This window comes from Nyctibius grandis, chromosome 8 (assembly GCF_013368605.1).
Source record: "Nyctibius grandis isolate bNycGra1 chromosome 8, bNycGra1.pri, whole genome shotgun sequence".
Lineage (NCBI taxonomy): Eukaryota > Metazoa > Chordata > Aves > Nyctibiiformes > Nyctibiidae > Nyctibius > Nyctibius grandis.
Genome location: NC_090665.1, coordinates 6,314,762 through 6,334,194, shown reverse-complemented (window position 1 = coordinate 6,334,194; position 19,433 = coordinate 6,314,762). Strand labels below are relative to the sequence as shown.

At 38.4% G+C, this 19,433-nt stretch overlaps 1 protein-coding gene across 7 annotated transcripts in view; it reads right to left on the bottom strand.

The window, feature by feature from the left end:
• Positions 1 to 18,781, bottom strand: part of NLGN1 (neuroligin 1) — a 320,967-nt gene extending 302,186 nt beyond the window's left edge. For 4 of the 7 annotated variants that reach the window (XM_068406230.1, XM_068406232.1, XM_068406234.1 and 1 more), the window contains exon 1: positions 18,289 to 18,781. In XM_068406230.1, the coding sequence (XP_068262331.1) occupies positions 18,289 to 18,781 (493 nt within the window). Of the gene's footprint in view, positions 1 to 17,782; positions 17,843 to 18,288 lie in introns of all 7 variants that reach the window. The other 3 variants (XM_068406228.1, XM_068406229.1, XM_068406231.1) reach the window with 1 other exon arrangement.
• Between the last annotated feature and the right edge of the window lie 652 nt (positions 18,782 to 19,433).

Sequence of the window (19,433 nt, the reverse complement as noted above, 5' to 3'; positions counted from 1 at the left end):
AGACCCCTAAAAGCTCTGGGATTAGCTAAATCAAATATTCCTCTCTACCCAAGATAAGCAAAAACAAATTTGGGAAGACTAAATTTCCAAACCTTTCAACTGTTTTTACACACATGAAGAAAATCATTGTCTATTTTCCTTTTTTCCAAAACATATGTATAATTACTTTTTAATATCTGTATTAGTCACTTCAGCCAACATACCTCCAACTACCATAATAAAACTACTAAAAGATACTAATATATAAACCTAAATAAATAAATACAGAATGCATTTGTGTTGATACAAAATACCTGCTTGCCCCACCGGTGGTAAAACACCACTACAGCCGGTGAGGAAATTCTGCCTTCCCCTTCCCCGCAATTGCTACGCAGAAGTGAGCGGGTTTTTTTTGCTTTCCCCAAAATATCTAGTGTACCATAAACTATGGTCCAGAACAGCACAAAGGATGTGGACAAGATGACTGATACAACATGGCAGAAGCGCTTCTGAAGGCTGGATGGTAATCCTCAATGTTGCATTGCTATTAAATTTTTATAGTAATACAGGATTAAATAGGGGTTTTCTCTTTTTTTTTTTTCTTAAGATCTTTGCACATCCATACTCCTAAAACTATCCATGATGTATAAAGTGGCAAGGACTTTTCAAGTCTAATTATTATGTTTTTCTGACTTTTCTACTTTATGCATTTCTGTCAGTCTGAGGAATGAAAATTAAAATGAAAATATCCGTTCGCTTTGATTTCAGTTGGGTCCAAGTTAATTTTCATCTCAGACAATCCTGTGTTAGTGCATGACAGAGTATTGGAGATATAGAAATCTAAAGAACTGCAGTTTAATAAATATTAATAGGATTGAAAAATCCATACAATGTACTCTCAGTTTTTATATTTATATTACTTTGATTTACAAAACCTAAAAATTCATTTAAATTTCATCTAGCAACGGTTCTTTAAAATGTAACATGTATTTTCTGTATCACCATTTTACCAATGATTTCAGCTACTGCTAGGGTAACTCCGGAGCATAAAGTAATGAGTAGGTTACTATAAGTCTATCTTATAATTATTTCATCTGAAGACCATTTCGTCAAAAATATATAACACAGTTTCTCTCTTCCTGCTTAAAAAAAAAAAAAAAAAAAAAGAGAGAGAGAAAGAAAATCTACATCTGCCTCCCAGAACTGTTAGCTAGCAGAGTTTTCAGCTGCTATACTGCACTTGGAGCAGAATTTTACCACTACAGGCACCACCATATGCACAAAGACACAGATGTATCCAAGAATGCAGTCATATCAGCAGCATATTCAATTTAAAAATTGCAAGCAATTTTAATTGTGGAAACCAACACAACATATTCTCAAAGTGGGAAATACCTGAAAGATTTTTTTTTTTCTTTTAAGAAAACTAAGGTTTTTAATCAATGAGAGTGAGTGTTCTTTCACTGTTCACAAGAAAGGAGGGCAAGCTCACATCAGAATCTGTATTACATCAGACTGGCAGCAAGATAAGGTCAATTAGGGATCGGATTTTTGCTAATACAGGGCTCTGTTTTATTACTGTGAGGAATTACTCTGATTCACTAAAAGAGAGCAAAACAATAAAGCAGTTCATCCCTGCCTACTACAGACCATAAAATGAGTATGGATATTGAAAAGCCATGCTCATAGAAACACTGACATTAATGCCGTTGTCACGGTATTCCACACAACCTAAACCCCCTTTAATTTTTTTCTGGGCCATTAAGATAATACAGAAAACTTAAAATAAGTACAATAATTTTGTCACATCTGCTGCCAGAATGAATGACTTGATGACTCCAAGACATAAAAGTCATTTTAATTCTCTTTGAAGGAGGCATTGGCTCAAGCCAGACACTCTGGATCCAAATCTGAATTGTTGCGAAGCTCAAGGTGAACCCCAGATGTATTGTTAAGGCCCTCTCTACTTTCAGTAAAGTCAGTTATCAGGGACATCAGCTCTTCCTATAAAACCGCTTAGCACTTAACATCTGCTTGAGCAGTCAGCGTTTCAGACGTGTTGCTAGATCTGTGAAGTCTCACACCAAACAGCTAACAAATAATAAGCACTTGCTCTGTGGAACAGCATCTCACCGGTGCCAGGCACAAACCCAGAAGATCAAAAGGAGGTGTGGGCAGTGTTCACAGCAAAACACCGCATTTTTCCCACTTTTCCCAACTGAAAGCATGATAGGTACAACACAGCTTGTTCCGTGGCTTCAGTGTGTTCAATGCTACGATTCAAATGTGAACCTAATTTTTGTAGGATTGTTTCCTAATTTTGTCAGCATTGCATGAATGCTTTTCTAAATACATGCAAATATAAAGTCGTACAAGTGACACACTAAAAATATAATTGAAGTTAGTGCTTTCATAAAAGCAATTAGCAATCGCTCAAGTTGCAATAGATGACAGCCTCAAGAGGATTCCTGCCCTGGTAGGGAAGTAACTGCAACTTACATTACAGTCAAATGTTCTGTTCTTTAATGCTATTTTGTTATAACAGGCAAGTACAAGGTTGCTGATTACGTATTCATTCCCATGTATAGCTTTTGGCTGATCTTTTTGTCCACAGACTGACACACTCTACTATATCTTAAATATTCCATCTTAAAGTTAGTGGAAAGAAAGTTAAATAAGCAAATAAACACAACTGCAAGTAGAGACAGCCAACAGCAATGTCTTCTTAGCTCCGGGTGAAAGTCCATGACCATACAAATATTTGCCTTGCTCAGATTTCATATAGTGACTACAATTATGTCAATTTTCTAATAACATTATAACTAGACTGACAGACATTTTACAACCACTTTAAACTGCGAAAGCAACGTCCAGGGGCTTTATGGTCCATAGGAGTCATCTTTCCAGTTTCAGCAAACTATGGGACAAATCCTGCTCCCGTAATAGTAAATGGCAATGTTATCACCAGGCAAGTCTTTAAATTAATGGCTAACTTGAACTACCCTTGGATAATCCCCAGCTTCCAGAAACACTCTCCTGCTTACAATCAGGAGCATGCTTAAGTCAGGGCCTTAAAATACATGCAGATTGAGTCTCTGAATATACTCTGCAGCTCTTCAGTACAATGGACAGCATTTGATCAGAAGAGAAGCGATGCCTGAGTACATGGTCAGAAATAATTTAGAGCACCCCTTGCACTGAGGAGAAGAAGGTGAGACGGTATCGCCTCTGGGAGGGACAGAAATACAGTAGCTGCTCTCACTGGCCCGAAGAAAGTCTTGTGCCAGGGGCTGAATGTGTCATTAATTCCTGTGAAGGGGCCATTTCCCATTGTTTCATATGACTTTTGGAAACAGTCACTAACTGGCACACACATGAACCAGCCATTGTGGAGAAAGAGACCTGTTCGATCACGTCGGTCTCCATTTGAAACACGCACTTGCCTCTGCCACCCGTTGAGTTAAATGATTATATTCAGGAGCTGAAAGAGCACCACTAAGATGCTGAGTGGTAAACACACAAATCAGGTCAATCCTTTTGCTTTCCTTGTAATCCCTGTACGTTATTTGTTACTGGCTTTTACTGCTGCCTCTTTCTGCTCTTCGGGCACTCTGTGCACGCATCCAAGCGCTCTTGCTCTCCTTCTCCTTCACGCCATGTATCATGGCAATCCCTTCTTATCAAAACTCCTGTGTTCTGCACTACTTTACTACAGCCACTGGCTTTATATCTTCACCTCTGTTGTCTTTTCCTCACTGTAAATTCTCTATAGCAGAGAAGTTGTTTTCTCCAAGTTTGTACTAAAGCCTGTAAATTTATGGCACTCTAGGAATGTTTGATAACAGCACGTAAATAATTAATAGAAGCTGCAGCAACCCTTTCTTTTTCCCTATATGGAGGCTGTAAGGCAGCAAGACAAGTGGGAGGCAGAAAATATTTCGTGGGCTAAGATAAGACATGAGTCTCACCCCTATGGGGGGTAACCGGCTGACAAATACTTGCACTTAGGAAAGATCAGGATTGCGTTGTGCAGGAATTAAAGACAAGATGCATTGCTTCAGCTACATGAACCATAAAAGCAGCCCAGAAGCATCATAAACAGCCTGGCCCAAAAAAATAAATATGCGGTAAAAAGAATGGGATGTTTTAATTTCAGCTCCACGATGACGTGCAGTCTGTTTTCCTCTCTGTATGTGACTTAACAGAAGTCCACTCTTTTATTCTAGTTTCTCCATCTTCAGTATAAAGGAAAAAAAAAATAAAGGATATAGTGGCAAAAGAATAGCTTATGATTTTGTAACCCTAAAGAGGTAGTAAATGTTTCTAAAATGAAAAAAATGGAGGTGGAAACATGAAATAAAGACAAATCAGAAAGAACAATGACTATGAGATCAAGAAACACAGAAAAAGTGCAGAATAAGGTGAAAGAGATTTGTTGTTATAGGAGAGGTTGTGATACATGATAGGCACGAAATTATTTTGAGAAAATAAGAATAGAGAAAAAAAGGACAAAGAAAGGGAAAAGATATTTATGTGTCTCAGGCACAATTTTCAAAATCTACAAAACATTCAAATCCCCTGTATCTACCTGTAAGTTTATGTTTGTTCATCTTTTAGATATGGAAATTTGGGGCTGGTCTTGTAAAACGTGATTTGAATTTCACAATTGACTTTTATGTGACCAAGAATTTACTCACTGAATGCAAATGGGTACAGGTGATTTCCACTGGAGCACACAAGAAAGAACTTTATGGATTTTTGTGCCTTCAAAATAATCAATAATGTAATCCTGACGCTTATGTCAGTTTTGCCACTAAATATCCTAGTTTATGAAGGCAATCAAGTACTTTGGCACCAAAGAATAGTAACTGCACTCAAATAAATTTGAACCTGAAAAGTGCAGGGGCAAAACCAGAAGCCACTGTGTCTAGCACTGAATGTTTAATCAGGCAAAACATCATAAAAACACAGCAAAAAAGGGCAGTAAATTACTTGATTTTAGTGCAGTGAAGTCTTCAAAATTAGTTCTTTTTTAGAACAGAGACATAATGACTAGCTTCAGAATAGATATTGGCACAGCAGGGCGCACAAAAGCCCTGATTAGCTGCTGTACAATGGAATCTTTAGTTAATATTTGTTCTATTTTGGTGTTGATTTCTGACCTTTCCTCTTTGACTTTAATTGGTCAAAATCCAAACCTTTGTGAATTTGTTTGATACCAGATAACTGTTTCTAAATTGCCGGAATGTCAGGTCATATGCTCCCAGTGAAGATGGGGAAAAAAGGCACTTCACAGATTTTTCTGTCACTTTTTCAACTTCAGCTAGTTCTGAAGAAGCTACATTCGTAACAGTGCAACATCACTTGCAATGCAACAGTTCTTCAACTAGTTTTAGGGAAAGAAAAAGAAAACCATGACCTATGTTATGTCAAGCCTCATTTGGATGTCCTTTACCTTCATTGAAAAGAAGAGCAGGTATACTGCAACTGCAAACCTGTACTTCTATGCCAGTGTTCTGTAAGAAAAGAATATGATCCAATCTTGCTCTGGATTTTCATATTAGACAAAGCCATCAGAAGCTTCTTTGTTGACTCCTAAGCCAGTGATAATCCTGAAGTTTTTCACCTCTTTGCATTTAGAGTTAATAATACGGGAAAATATTTAATGATATTTCAAATCTCGAGCTGCTGTATGAGTATGTAATACTGTATGAGAGCCTCCTCACTGATTGATTTACGTCCACAACTCCTCTTCCAAGAGCTTCCTTCCCAAATTAAACACGCTAATGATTTTCTATGCAAAATTTAACAACCTAATAGGCTGAACAAGTCAAATGAAAATACGCTAATTGTTGCCTTTGATGTATACTATTCTGCCAATTCTCTCATGAAAACAGTATATTAGCATTAGCTGGAGTACTTACTAAAATATACATTAATAAAGAAAAGCTCGTATATATATGTACGTCTGTACAAGTTAAGAAAATGACACTGCAGGCTGTAGAAATCACAGCTTCAAGGCTTAGGACTGACACGAATGGCTATTATACACCGGAAAACCATTTTCACAGGAGCCCTGAAAACGAACTACTAAAGAATGAATCACAAACCTTTATCTGAATTAGCTAGCATTGGTTCATAACTCTGGGTTTATGCAATAAAAGTAGTCAAAATGAGATTACGCAGTCAAAGTAATAAATACAGGATGAGATAAGAGAGAGAATAAAAGGCTGACGAGAGAGCAGGCAGCTTCCTGCCTAACCCCAGAGGTCTGAAATGAGCTCCCCCAAGAAACTGCCCAATTGCTTTATAAAGTAAGATTGCCATATGCATGTATTTTTTCACCTAGAGTACAAGCAATAGTGTGTTTTAGCCTATGACCAGCATCACAGAGACGGTTTTACTGGAGAAATTGGTTTACTCAATCCTCCAACCCAGTTCTGAGCACGAGGCTCAGTGCCACTGTGGTCTTACCACATGCATATAAAACAGAGGCAAACAAACAATAAGAGAGCATAAATATTCTCTAAAGAAATACAGTGACACAAGATTACTTTCTATTGCTTTGTCTTTAAGAGTTTGCCTTATAATGATTTGATAATCTAATCTAATTGATCTCTCCAAGTACTTCTATGGCTCTAATCACTGTAGTATCTGATTAGCGGAACAGATCCATACTTTATCTCCAGATTTAATAACTAAATCTATACTTGAAATAGAGTCACACAAGTTCACCAGAGAGAGAGGGCCAGATGCTGCTTAGCCAGGGGAGAAGGCACGGAATGGGAAAAGGCTAGCGAGGTCCACAACGACTGGAAAGGGACATTTGGCTTTGTATTAAATCATCCCTCTGCAACCAAGGTCCATTTAAACAGCACATTTCTGGGGTTACAGAAGTAAAGCAGAAATGTGACATAACTAATGGGGGCAGAACCAAAAATGAACTGCTGTCTATGGCCCGCTCTCCTTCAAACTGTCTTCTTTGCAAGCATAAAGTAAATGTAATTATTATTATCGTTTCTTTGTTCTCTTCCAGGTTAGCACTTCATCAGCCTGAAAATTATGACATTTCCTGAATGTGTTTCAATGGCTTCTTAACCTTTCTAGTTCCTGAGTGCCAGCACAATGGCACGCTGCACTTAGAGATTTCAGCAGTGAAGAGGTTAACACCCAAAACTGCTAATAATAACAACAGTATTCACTGAGCCAGATAATCACTCACACAGAATTTCAATCCAAAGTCACTTAAAATGCAAAAGAAACGACTGTATTTCTTTAAGGAAGTGACAGCATTTAGAAGAATATTCTTAATTCAAACAGGCCAAAATCTGACTTATTGCCGAGTTTATCTATTTTTAATGGAGCAATATTAAGGGCTAGCTTTTGCTCTGCCTCAGGTCAAAACTATTCCCTGGCACGTCCTCTACCACATGCCCAAGTACTGGACAAGGGGTGACAGCCAGACCACTTGCACGGTGCAAATGTCAAGCATGGAAGGGGATACGGAGCATTTCTGGTAAATCTTTTATTTCTTCCTCTTTCGTTTGACTGCTGCTTGTTTGTTGTGCTGATACTCAGCCAAACTAGCTTGTAGTTGAGTATGTCAAAGCTCTGGGCAGAAAAACAGCAACTAATATATATTAGCAAACTCTGGAGAGAAAAATAGTTTCAGCCACTTAAAACCGCAGAGTGGAATTGTGCACTGCCGCCTTCTTGGTCTTATTTTGCCTAAAGGGAAAGAGCCTTTTAATCCTATTTCTATGCTTGGTTTGCACACTGCCTGGCAGCGTACACCTGCTTCAACTGTGTGTCAGGAGCCTTCTTGGCTGTCAAATCCCCTTCCTGCTTCTTTCAGCTCATCTTCTGTCTCCCAGCTCACCTCTGCGAGCGAATGTCCCTCTCACGCCTAACCACATTTCGGCAGCCATCCTTCAAAGATGTCAGGAACATTAATAAAATCAGCCTGTCAAAAACACATGACTGTTACACAGCTCAAGGGACAATGTTCTCTTTCACACGTGAGCGACACAGAATATAATGCACAAAGAAGGGGATGTGAGGGATTTCTGTTAACAGACCCAGATTCAGGATGGGTGGGACTTTTACTGTGACCTCATCAGCAATCATCCGTGTCTCTATAAAACTCAAGCACCTATTTCCCATGATCTGGTATCATAATGTGCTTTTGGCCAGGTAATACCTTCAATACTTGAAGAATTGCAACTGCAACACTGCAAGAATTGCCAGTTAATCAAGGGTTGCATGGCATTTTAAAGAAAAGACGATCAATGCATCTTTTGTTCCTTCCTTTATGTGAGAGTTAATCTATGGAGACTTCATATAAAAAAAAAACTGCAGGTGCTTTGGCACTTAGGTATAGCAATTATTTTTTATTTCAAAAGTTATTGTTTCCAGCAAAAGTAATCCATTTGTCATCAACGAACGGCTCAGTTAATGACTGAAAAGTGTAGAAAACAAACTTAATTCTCTTTCCTGTTCCACATAGCGCAGCAGTTAATTGATTCAAATGGAGGGGTACTTTGTCGGAGTTTAGCATCACAGAGAAACAGGGAAAGGAGTACGTTTGGCTCATGTAAGTATCTTAGATCTGGCCTTCAGCAACTAAGTTCAGATTTAAAAAAACCCTCCAAATTCTTTTCAGCACTTTAAAATAAATATAAAACCATATGAAACAATGTCATTTTTGCAATCAAGTACGACAAATTTTACTAGCTTTCCTTTGAGCTTCCAAATCTGTTTATGACAGTACATGTATACACATATACGTAGACAAATGCATGTTTCATGTTGCCTTACCACTGGGTCCATCTTGTTAAAACTATTGCTTTGGGAATGAGGATTCTCAGAGACTAAATTCTCATTGGTTCAGCTAGATCCAGCTGGTGAATGGTATTCTCTGTTTGCCTGTTCACTACGCTAATACTGATATATTAAAGACTGAACAGCAAAGAGTAGTGTTGGCAGAAACTAAAAAAATCCCTGCCAGGGCACTGGAAGGGAGCTTGACAACAACGGTGGTGCTCAGCTTCTGCTTAAAGGGCAGCAAGTCTTTAGAAAACCACCACAACTGTATGAGCAAATCAGTTCTTATGTCGGCTGCCTCAGCAAGGAACCTTGACATGAGATGGGAGAACCAGGGAGCTCTTCCCCAGACCACGGATGGATGGTCTTTTTTCAGCTTGGGGCATGGTAAGACGTTATTGCTACCTCCAGGCTCTCCTGCCTTTTGGAGCTTTGTTCTCATCCTTTTGTGGGACATTAAAATTCAGCATTAGAGTAGATCCTGCAAACCCTCCCTAATCAGGCTTGAGCAAAAATGAGCTGACATGAATTAAGTGAACTAAGCAGAAGGTTTGTCTAACCTGCCTGAATGCATCTGAAGGAACAGGGAAGAGTGTGCGTGAGTCATTCCCCTAACAAAACTGGGAGCAAAGACTGGAGGAGGAGCCCCAGCTGGTAGGTGGGAGGTAAGCAGCCGGGTGCAAGAGAGATGGGAGGCCCCTCCAGCTGGTTCATACATCGCTCCAGTCTGCCCAGAGCCTCAGCCCAACAGTGGAGTGCTGTCTTTAGAAGCAAAACCGAGGCAGATGTCATGGTAAGGGTGGCTGCACGGTTGCCAGTCATGCCATAGGTACACTGTTATACACCCATCACTGAAGAACACACTATATTAGATTTAAAAAAAAAACAAACCAGAATTATAAAAGAAGCCTAAAAATTATATATGCCTTACTGCCATTTTCAATGATGTTTAAAATTAACCAAAGGGAGAGAAGAGAGATCATCTGTACACTACAGAAGGCTGACATGAAAGAGGATGAGGAATCTGTGATCCTGAGATTTTGGTAGATTCTGGCATATGCTATCCTTGCCCGTCATTCCCCACCCACTCTGGAGGAGAGAAAGGGAGATGGCTCCACAGGGTTCCTCTGTATCCACACTGCTTAGTCCCCCTCCTGTGCTTGGAGCATCACATGGATCTGTGCTACAAGAGGAATTTTTTTTCTCTTTCCACAACACCTGGAGTTGCACTATTTGGACATTCCAATATAAAAGCAGATCATCAAAACTCAGCATTTAATGAAAACCTTCTTATATTTAGTGGAGCTTTTTTATCACCTTGATCCAACTGTTGGATAGGTTTTTCCCTCTGTATAGAAGACGGATTCTAAGTACAGACTGTGCTTGCTTGTAGATCCTATTGGCTCTGAGCTGAGCCTTCTAGAAAGATTCAGCAAGCTGTGCAATCTTCTCCTTACACAATGCATGTTTCCATTAAAAATCTGCAGACAGTTTTTAGGTGTGAGAATATAGAGAACAGAAAGTAAAGACAGAAAGGCAATAGAGGCAAATCCTTTTCCATGAGCTCTGTGAAATATTTCCTCACAATAACTTTGGAGGGGTTTTACTGCCAGTTCATAATGTGGATGAATCACTTCTGATATTTCTGATAAAACAATATTCAAAACTTCAAAATCACTTCCAATTCATTTATGCTACCATTTAATTAGGGCTTCTGCAACATGTTACGAGGACGTCATTATCCCCTATAATTGTATAATAATTACAATTTTTAATGAAATAATTGCAAGTACACTAGATGTGTAGACATAATGACGGTAATTACATAAATACCTGATTTTCAGCTAATAATTAAAGAAGGCCTTTACAAAAAGGGTGAAATTTAACAAATGGAAGCTTTCCAGACAACAAATGCAAATAATAAGTGAATATCTCTCTCCTATAGACTTTGCCTTACTAGATTATCTCTATATATATACTATATATATGATTTTCCACGCATTATAAAATAATATAAAGACAAAAAAATTTTCAACAAATATTAAATCACACTGAGAGACCTCAATACTTCGCCCCTGCAGAGCCTGATATTAATATAGCCCAAACCCAATAATCCTATATGGTAAGTCAGCGTCTCACAAGACATTGAATTGTAAATGACCACTGAAAGAAAGGAGATGTGAATAGCACCCACTGCAGCATGCAAACTATATTCTGATTCCTTTGCAACATAAAGAGACAGATCCTGGACCACCATAAAATACCTGGGAGAAGGCCCATGTGCAGGGGGGTCCCTGACAGGTGAGCCTTCCTTCAGGGCACAGCTCTCCAGCACAGCTGCTGCTAAAGCGTATCAGTCATACTGGCTATGATCTTCTCCCAAAATGTGTCTTTTTGGTGGAACCTACTGACTATACCCCTGCTAATAAAGAAAACCTGCAGAAGATTTATTCTCCTTCCATCCCGCCTGGTGGACAGACCTTTTATAAGGCAAAGGTGTTTCAGTAAAGTACTTCCAGAGCTATATCAACTGAAGAACCAGAAATTCTTCAGCCAGGTAATTTTCCTTCTCTTCAAACACATTCCTAAGACTAAACTTACCATGCATTTTCTGTACTATTAGTATGAACAGGAAAGGCAAAAGCCACCCTCAACAAAAAGCATATAGAAAACTCTACCAGAGCACATTCTGATTACTGCTCTGACAGCATAAAGGGATATTAAAAGAATTCCCACAGCGGAGGAATTAGCAACATGATTTACTGTTGCTGCTGAAGTGTTTCAAAACACTTCGGCAAAACTCTGGAAGGGAAAATCAGCTGCAGCACCTGCACTACACCGTTTACTGTGGTCTTGGCACTGTGTTAGAAGGTAGGTGCAAACATGGCTTAAAGCCAGCTTTATCCCACTTCCCTTAGCCTTGTATTGTTCAGTGCGACTTCTTTTCAGGATAAATCTTCATTATTACAAGCATGAGAAAGTAAAATAAGAGATATTAATATTAAAACAGAAGGAAATTGTTTGATATCCCAAAAACAAATCTCGTTTACGTTAAGCTCATTAAAGCAGTTGGGTTCTGAATGTGGAGTATAATTAATAATACTATACATATCAAAGTAGAGAAGACAGGTAAATTTGACAACACTAAGTAAAAATGAAGAGGGCTAAAGAATTATAAGTGAAAAGAATTTGAAAAAAATTGAAATTATACTGGAACAATATTCAAGTTATAAGCAGATTATTAACATTATAATTGAGATGATCCTTAAGAATGGTTTGACACATGTAAGCATCATGTTTCAAGCTTAAAAAAATATGCAAAGAATACTAAAAGTATTAGTATCCATGTGTATTATAAGGAAACAAAGAAATGAAGAGCGTGAACACAGAGAAGAGCAAAGGAATAATAATAGTACATGGGGAAAAAAATGACAAAAAAGCAAGCAGAAAATAATAGTTATCCGAAAGCCGTATTAGTTACTCAGATGTTCCTCCTGAAAATGTACAAATATACTTGGGTAGCTATTTTTTAGAATATTTGTCCATCTGGCTTTAAATGATAAATTAGAAAATAGCAGATTGAAAGGAAAACCATATCACGATTGTTTTCTGAGTACAACTGGTCCAACTCAAGAAAGGCCAGGGGAAGAAGCACGAACCAGTTTTATCCGACTTAGTATTATCAGTACTATTTTAGAGCCCATGTGGGGGAGGATGTAGAAAATTAAAAGCAAGCAGTAAAATAATGGACAAGGAATGGAATTAGATCAGAACTTAAGACCTGTTAGAGCTATATGCACTGTCAAGGTATATGAACAAAGCAATGACAGCACGACAACTGTGTGGTCAGCAAGAGCTCAGAGCCTCAACAACCAGACATTTACAGAGGACTTTGACCAGCGTTGATGGCATTTAAGATGACTGGAGTTTTAACATGCAGTCTCCAGAGTCTTCTATTGTCAAGCATTGGCTCACCCAGAAAGACGACTGTAGAAAGTACATCAGAGTTTAAGCATTTTATTTTATTTCAAATATGACGTAAACCTACTGCACCTCTTTGAAAAATGCTGCTAACTGACACTAACAGCTTTAGATTGTGAAAGGATGAAACGGTCTGTACAAGACAATGTTTGCTTCATTATCGTCTTCCATGTATTACTAATATATAATAGGAAATGCTGCTGTGGTATCTGAGGAATGAAAACCAGGAATACAGTGCTTCAAAAAGGAATAGAAAAGTAGAACAATCTTGATGTCTTAGTGCACAGCACTGGCGTTCAGGATTATGGACCTCATTTGTGCCTGCTGATACTGCAGGGATGAATTTCAACCTCATGATGCCAGAATGGGGATGAGGACCCTTCAGCCAGGAGCCAGCAAGGGCGAACGGGGGCAAAACTCCAGATGTGTACAGGCAACTACTGACACAAATATACGACAGGCAAATACTTCATTATGAATTTTCAAAGTGGCCTAATGAAGATATACACCCTTTGTAATGGTTGACTGCACTAAAATATGCACCAAGGTAGCTCTGTGGGCTTTGACACTCACTCTTGAGTCCCTGTGAGCCCTGGTAACAGTCTGCAAATGCACGTTCTTAGCCCACTGACACTGCAATGTATTTTATGTAGCTCAGTCTACATCAGCCTGATGGAGGCTCACACCTTAGACATCATACTTTTCATTTATATGGCCGTGGAGAAAGAATATTTCAATTATCTTTGACAATATACCCTTGACAAGTCCATTACTTTGATATTATTTTCTATATTAGATATTTACAAAAAAAAAAAGAATCTGATAATCAATTGGCAAATTTTGCCAGTGGAAATGCACATTTTAACAGGTCTCAGCTTGGCCTTTTCTGGTTGATTTCAGAGCTGAAACACGTATACAGAAAGAATTTCACTTCATGAAGTCCATAGGAACTGGTCATGTTGAATTAATTCCTTTTTTTCCAAAATTTGATGATAAGTAAACAGTTCTAGGATAGTTAAATAGAGTATTGGAACAAACACCCACCAGAAACACAGGGTAATGGGATAAATTTGGCTCTTGTCATTTCTGCTTAAATTTGTAAAAAATATTTCATTTTGCTAAGCTTAAAAGCCTTAAAGTTATCAGTGCCATTTACCAATCACAACTGATGTAAGCCATTCTCTATTCAAAACAATGAACGATCAAAGCAGGATGAGATTATAGCACTGTCATTTGTGTTTCATTTCCAAGAACGTATTTGTATGTATGTCTATATGTTCCTATGCGTCCATAGTAACCACAGCCACAACCCAGCAAGTGTGGTGTTGGGAGCTTTGCTCTGAAAATCAAGTAGCCCATTAGGAGGCATAAATATTAATAGAGCTGTCTTATCTTCCACTCTCAAATGAGGTAGTTCAGATCATGATTCTTTGCATTTAAAATTTATTCACTGCACCGACTAGAATAAGAAACAGACTCCACATGTGAAGAAGTCACTGATGTTGGGTGGTCTTTTAGCCACTGATAATTCCTAAACATAAAAGTAAGGATCAAGTGATTTCTTTCCTTATTCTACTCCCAATTCTCCTACAAATACTAATGTATCCAAAACTGCATGTGCCTAGTTCCATGACACTGAGTATATATAATGTTCCCTACAAAAACTACACTTCCACATTTTTACATTCAGGTATCTTCAGGCAATACGAAGGCTTTAGTACAGGTTCATAACAAAGAGCATACTATCATCACAAGTGCAGAACACACAATACCTGCAGTTTCTTTTAGTGGTCATATTAGCGATCATTTTCAAACTTTCTTTACATAGTTGTCACTAAAGTAGGAAACTCGTGGTGCAAATTGTTGCAAAGCAAAGAAATTGATATACAGTATTAAAAAAACACAGGCATTCAGGTAAAGCAGGATGTACAGTCCTCCTAAGAGATAATAAGTTACCATGTCATTCTGGATCACCAGTAAAATTTTCATGCTTTGACTATAAAGTAAAATAGAGATCCGAAATACCAAATAGAGTGCAAAACCATTCAGGTATTTCCTAGAAATGATGCAAAAGTTTCTCAGGAAACTCAGGAAATACCACATGATCAACAATGTAATTAATACCAGTCAGTAAAATGGTGCTATCTACAATATAACCTGGGTTCTATTAAAATTTAGAATTATGGAGTCTGGCCTCTAAGAAAACAATGCAAAAATTATTAGATACCTTTGCAAAGATTTTCTAAAACCAGCGGTAGCAAATGGAGGGGTTTCTCCTTGTATGCACACCCCTAAGAGAATTATAACCTCTGACCTTCACGTACATGAAGCAAAAAACATGAAAGCAGATGATCTTTCTTTGTCTATTGAATCAGTAAATTGAAGATAAAGCATATCTGAAATACAGGCACCCATAGTTAGCAAAAAGCATGCTATATCATCTCATTCCTTTTCACCCAGCTCCAGCCTATCGTTTTGTAGTCTCTGCAGTGTGCACATCAAACTCCCACCAACAGGTGGTAACGGTTATAATGCTCATGCTCCCCAGCATGACTCATGGATAGAATTCCTTTCATTTCTGCATCTATCATCATCAGATCACTCCCTGTTCTTCAAAATTTTGAATTTTCTCATGTCCCTCACCTGACAATTAAGCATAGATACTAATTTATTTCTCTCATTCAATCTATTTCATGTAATAAGAAAGAATCAAACAATATATACAATAGCATATGGTTGTTGGTTCAGTCACCTTGAATTTATATCTTCTTTATTAATTAAAAAGATTGTGTGTAAGTCTGCCTCTTATTTTCATGTTTTCTCTCTTTAGCAATTTTCATCACTAAATGTAATGAATGACTGCAACCTAAAAATCCAGCAAGAGAGAGAATATCGGGCCTTTCTTCTTTCTCATACAAAACCAATGCTACTTCCAAGCTACTGTTGCTGCTAAGATGCTGTGACTCTATTGCAACTTTAGTTGCAACAACATGATTTATTTTACTACTAGGTATGGGGGCAATCCAAGCCAAGGATAATCTTAGGTTACATACAGGTGAGTAGAGCGTGAGTTACTCGGAGAACAGAGATTACTACAGCTATGACAGCTGCCCAGGCTGGAGGTATTCAGGAGTTCTCTGCACTTGTCAACAGGAAAAGGTAGGCTTCTGCAGCTTTTTGTTGTGCTGTGTGTGCAGTGAATTTAACTGCAAAGGTACCTACTGAATTTCAAATTACTCTCTCTTTATTCTCCTTCAGGCTCACAGGACAACAAACATGACTTTCTTGTCTACTGGGCGCTTCCTCCCTTTATTTTTGTTATTTTTCTGATTTTTTTAAAATATATTCTCTCATAGGAAAAGATGCTTTCTGAGAACAATGATGGAGATCTGCATCTTTATTTATGACTTTGTGAATCAGCGGCTGGGTGATAGGAAGTGAAAGTTGCTCAGCTAATTACACACGCTTGATGAACTGCGTAATAACTGCCGCAGCACTGCACATTAATTGAACGCATATAAATGACAGCAGTTATTCTAACTTGAATGATGTGTGAAGAAGCGACGTTACTCACAGTACCCTGATTATCTTTGTTTCCAGCTCTGGGAATCCAGCTTAAACAATTGTGTTTTTACAGCACGGAACAAAAATTCCCTAATAGAAAACATTAGAAGTTGCCTCAAGGCCTGACACTTTAAAAACAAATTGCCTTAAGTCACTGAAAGTGGATTTGGACATCTAAAAAAGCATCCATTGAGCAACTAGAATTAACAATTAATAATTAACAACTAGCTACAACGAACAGTCAGTAGGAGCTGTAAGAGCAAAAACCTTGGAAAATAAGGCCACCTTCATTTAGATGCCTAGATACCGCCTTAAAAAACTACTACAGAGTTTACAGAGTTGAACTTTGCCCAACTCTAAACAATTTCCTGCTATGACATTTTCCTAAAATGTATTTGTTCTGGAATAACAGGGACATATAGCAACAGATATAAAAATATGGATTACAGCTAACAGGCAACCGTGTGTGTCCACACTACTCTGTTTACCCTAAAAAGTAGTCTAGATTCAAATGTAGTCCAGCTATTAAATAGCAAATTATTTTAAAGAAAACAATAAAGAAAAATAATTCAATGTAAAACAAATGTGTAGCATAGTACAAAATTAGTACTTTAGTACCCAATACCTACCTAAAATCAGTACTAAAATATACCTCCTATATTGCATATCGATTGCTTCAGGAATTTGCAAATGTTCACAAAGAAATCTGCAAATTCTCCCATACTACCCAACACGAGAAGGGTAGAAGCCAAGTTTCCAAAGCTTCCAAAAGCAGCCTGGTTTCCAAAGTACCATGTCACAATACTTTAACAGTTCCCTACACCCCTATTAAGATATTTTCGGCTTTACAGAGAAAGCTGTAATCACATAATAAAGGAAATCAACGCTCACTTTTAGAAGCGTGTAAACACAAAAAAGTGTTTCACATCTACATTTCAGGAAAGTTAACGCTGTTCCGAGAGAAGAGGTGTACCACATGGAACGCCAACGCAGATTTTCAGCTCAGCTTTGCTATAGTACATCACGGCCGTTCTGCTACCCCACTGGAATATAGAGCCACTTTAATGGCGACAGCGCCAGGCCCCAGGCATCGAGCTACCCCCATGCATGCACACACAACATACGGTATCTGTGTACGAGTGACAGACACTCCTCAAAACCAAGAGGCCATGACAGAGAAGCTGCCAATAAGGTCAGCATGAGATAGTGCAAGAGAGATGATCAGGTGCAACTGAGTTGAGGCTTTACAAATGTTATCTTCTCATCTGCTTTACACAGTCCTCTCTTTGAATACCTTTCTGGCCTCATTCGGACAAGGTAGTCCCTAACAGTTCACAGCATCAGCAAATCAGCCTCTTTCAGCTGTATTATTCGTTCTTCCTCTGCAAGGTTTCGACCTTTCCCCCATTTTTGTTTTTGTCCACTTTATACATACCTCCTTTTCTACATATTTTCTTGCCGGGTTTTCTGGCACATTCCTTGGATATTCTTTTGACTGAAAAATGAATAGAAGACTAGAAAATAACATGGAGCTCCATCACAGACAGTAGGAGCATGCAACACCACTATCTAACTTAAATATGACCTGCTTTATTAGGTGCGGAAGATTCTCAACTTTTTGTGCCTGCACATGCAATGGATAAGATGTTGATGCATCTTCCCAGAAGTCAGTGGGTGGCAATGAGAATTAGGTACCAACTTTGACCTAAAAATACACGTGCTGTGGGAGAAAAAAAATGAGTGTAGACAGAAAGAAAAAAAAAAAACAAACACAAAAAACAAGGACAGATGCATACACAGAAAAGCAGCATGCATACGTGTAATAAGCTGGCATGCAAACACAGAAAGCCATGCATGCTACCAGTACACGTGAATTAATATTGTTAGAACATAGAACAGAAAAATAAAAAGTTCTCCCTGTTTCGCCTGCTATTAACTCACCATCCTCGGTTGGGACATAGATATTTAAATAGAGGCAGTCTTCGTTCTGATCTTGTACATAGGTGGAAACTACATCCAAGTTATTAGTAAACCACACGGGAAGCATGACTTCAGGCAACCTGCCTTCTATAATGTTCTGGGGACACACTGGAGCAAACTGAGTGGTATTTTTGATATCTGCCCAGGGAGACGGAGGCTCAGGAGGTTGAAAGCGGCGCTCCCCTGTTGGAGGGGCAGCATACGGAACGCCAAGAAACTGAATAACGGGCCCCAAAATTTCATTATTGAGTTCCTTCTTAATCCCTCTTATCTTGCCAAAGTTGGTGGTCACCACTGGATTGGTATCATCCAATTTTTGGGAGGACACAGCTGCAGCGTGAAGCAAAAATCCAAGTATACAAAAAGCAAAGGTGGCATTCAATCCCATGTGTAACAGGCGGACTATCGTCGCTCTCCATACACAGTTCAGCCACACGGATCTTGGAAAGGCCATGGTCCCACATTAGTTGTGTAACTACAGTGAAGCAATCTGATTTGTATCCACTGGTGTAAGAACAGGGCAACCGAAGGAAACGGATCACGTTTCCTAAATAGGTGCCTGTCAGAAAAATCTCAAAAGGCTTTTCACGCGGTAAGTGTCTTCCATTGATTTCACACTTATTGAAGCTGCATCTTCACTCAGCACTATTTATCAGACTACATCCTATTGACAATTCTGTTTTCCATAGCAGCAATATGAAGAGAGCAGCCATTTACTGCAGAATCCCCTCTTATAAATCAAATCCAGTTAGCCGCAGGTCTATATCCTGGAGAAAATGAAAATAAATCATTAGTATGAAAGAGCTAATATGAGCAGAGTGATAACTAGATGTTTCACAAGTTACGTACATACATTAATAGTTGCTAGAGTCATGTAAGTAAAATTGCAGTAGTTTATGGGTCCATGAAATGGTGGGTTGATGAAACACTGATTACTGGATTATCTATAATGTCACCTGTTGAATTTACAGAGATTTTTCAGAAGAAACAGAACTCACGGAAAATACATTTTAAAAATTCACCTTTTTAAGAATAAGAAGTTTGCTGCCAGACTACAGTACATAAGTGTTTATTTTAATATTTTATTTAACTTAATCAGCTCATAA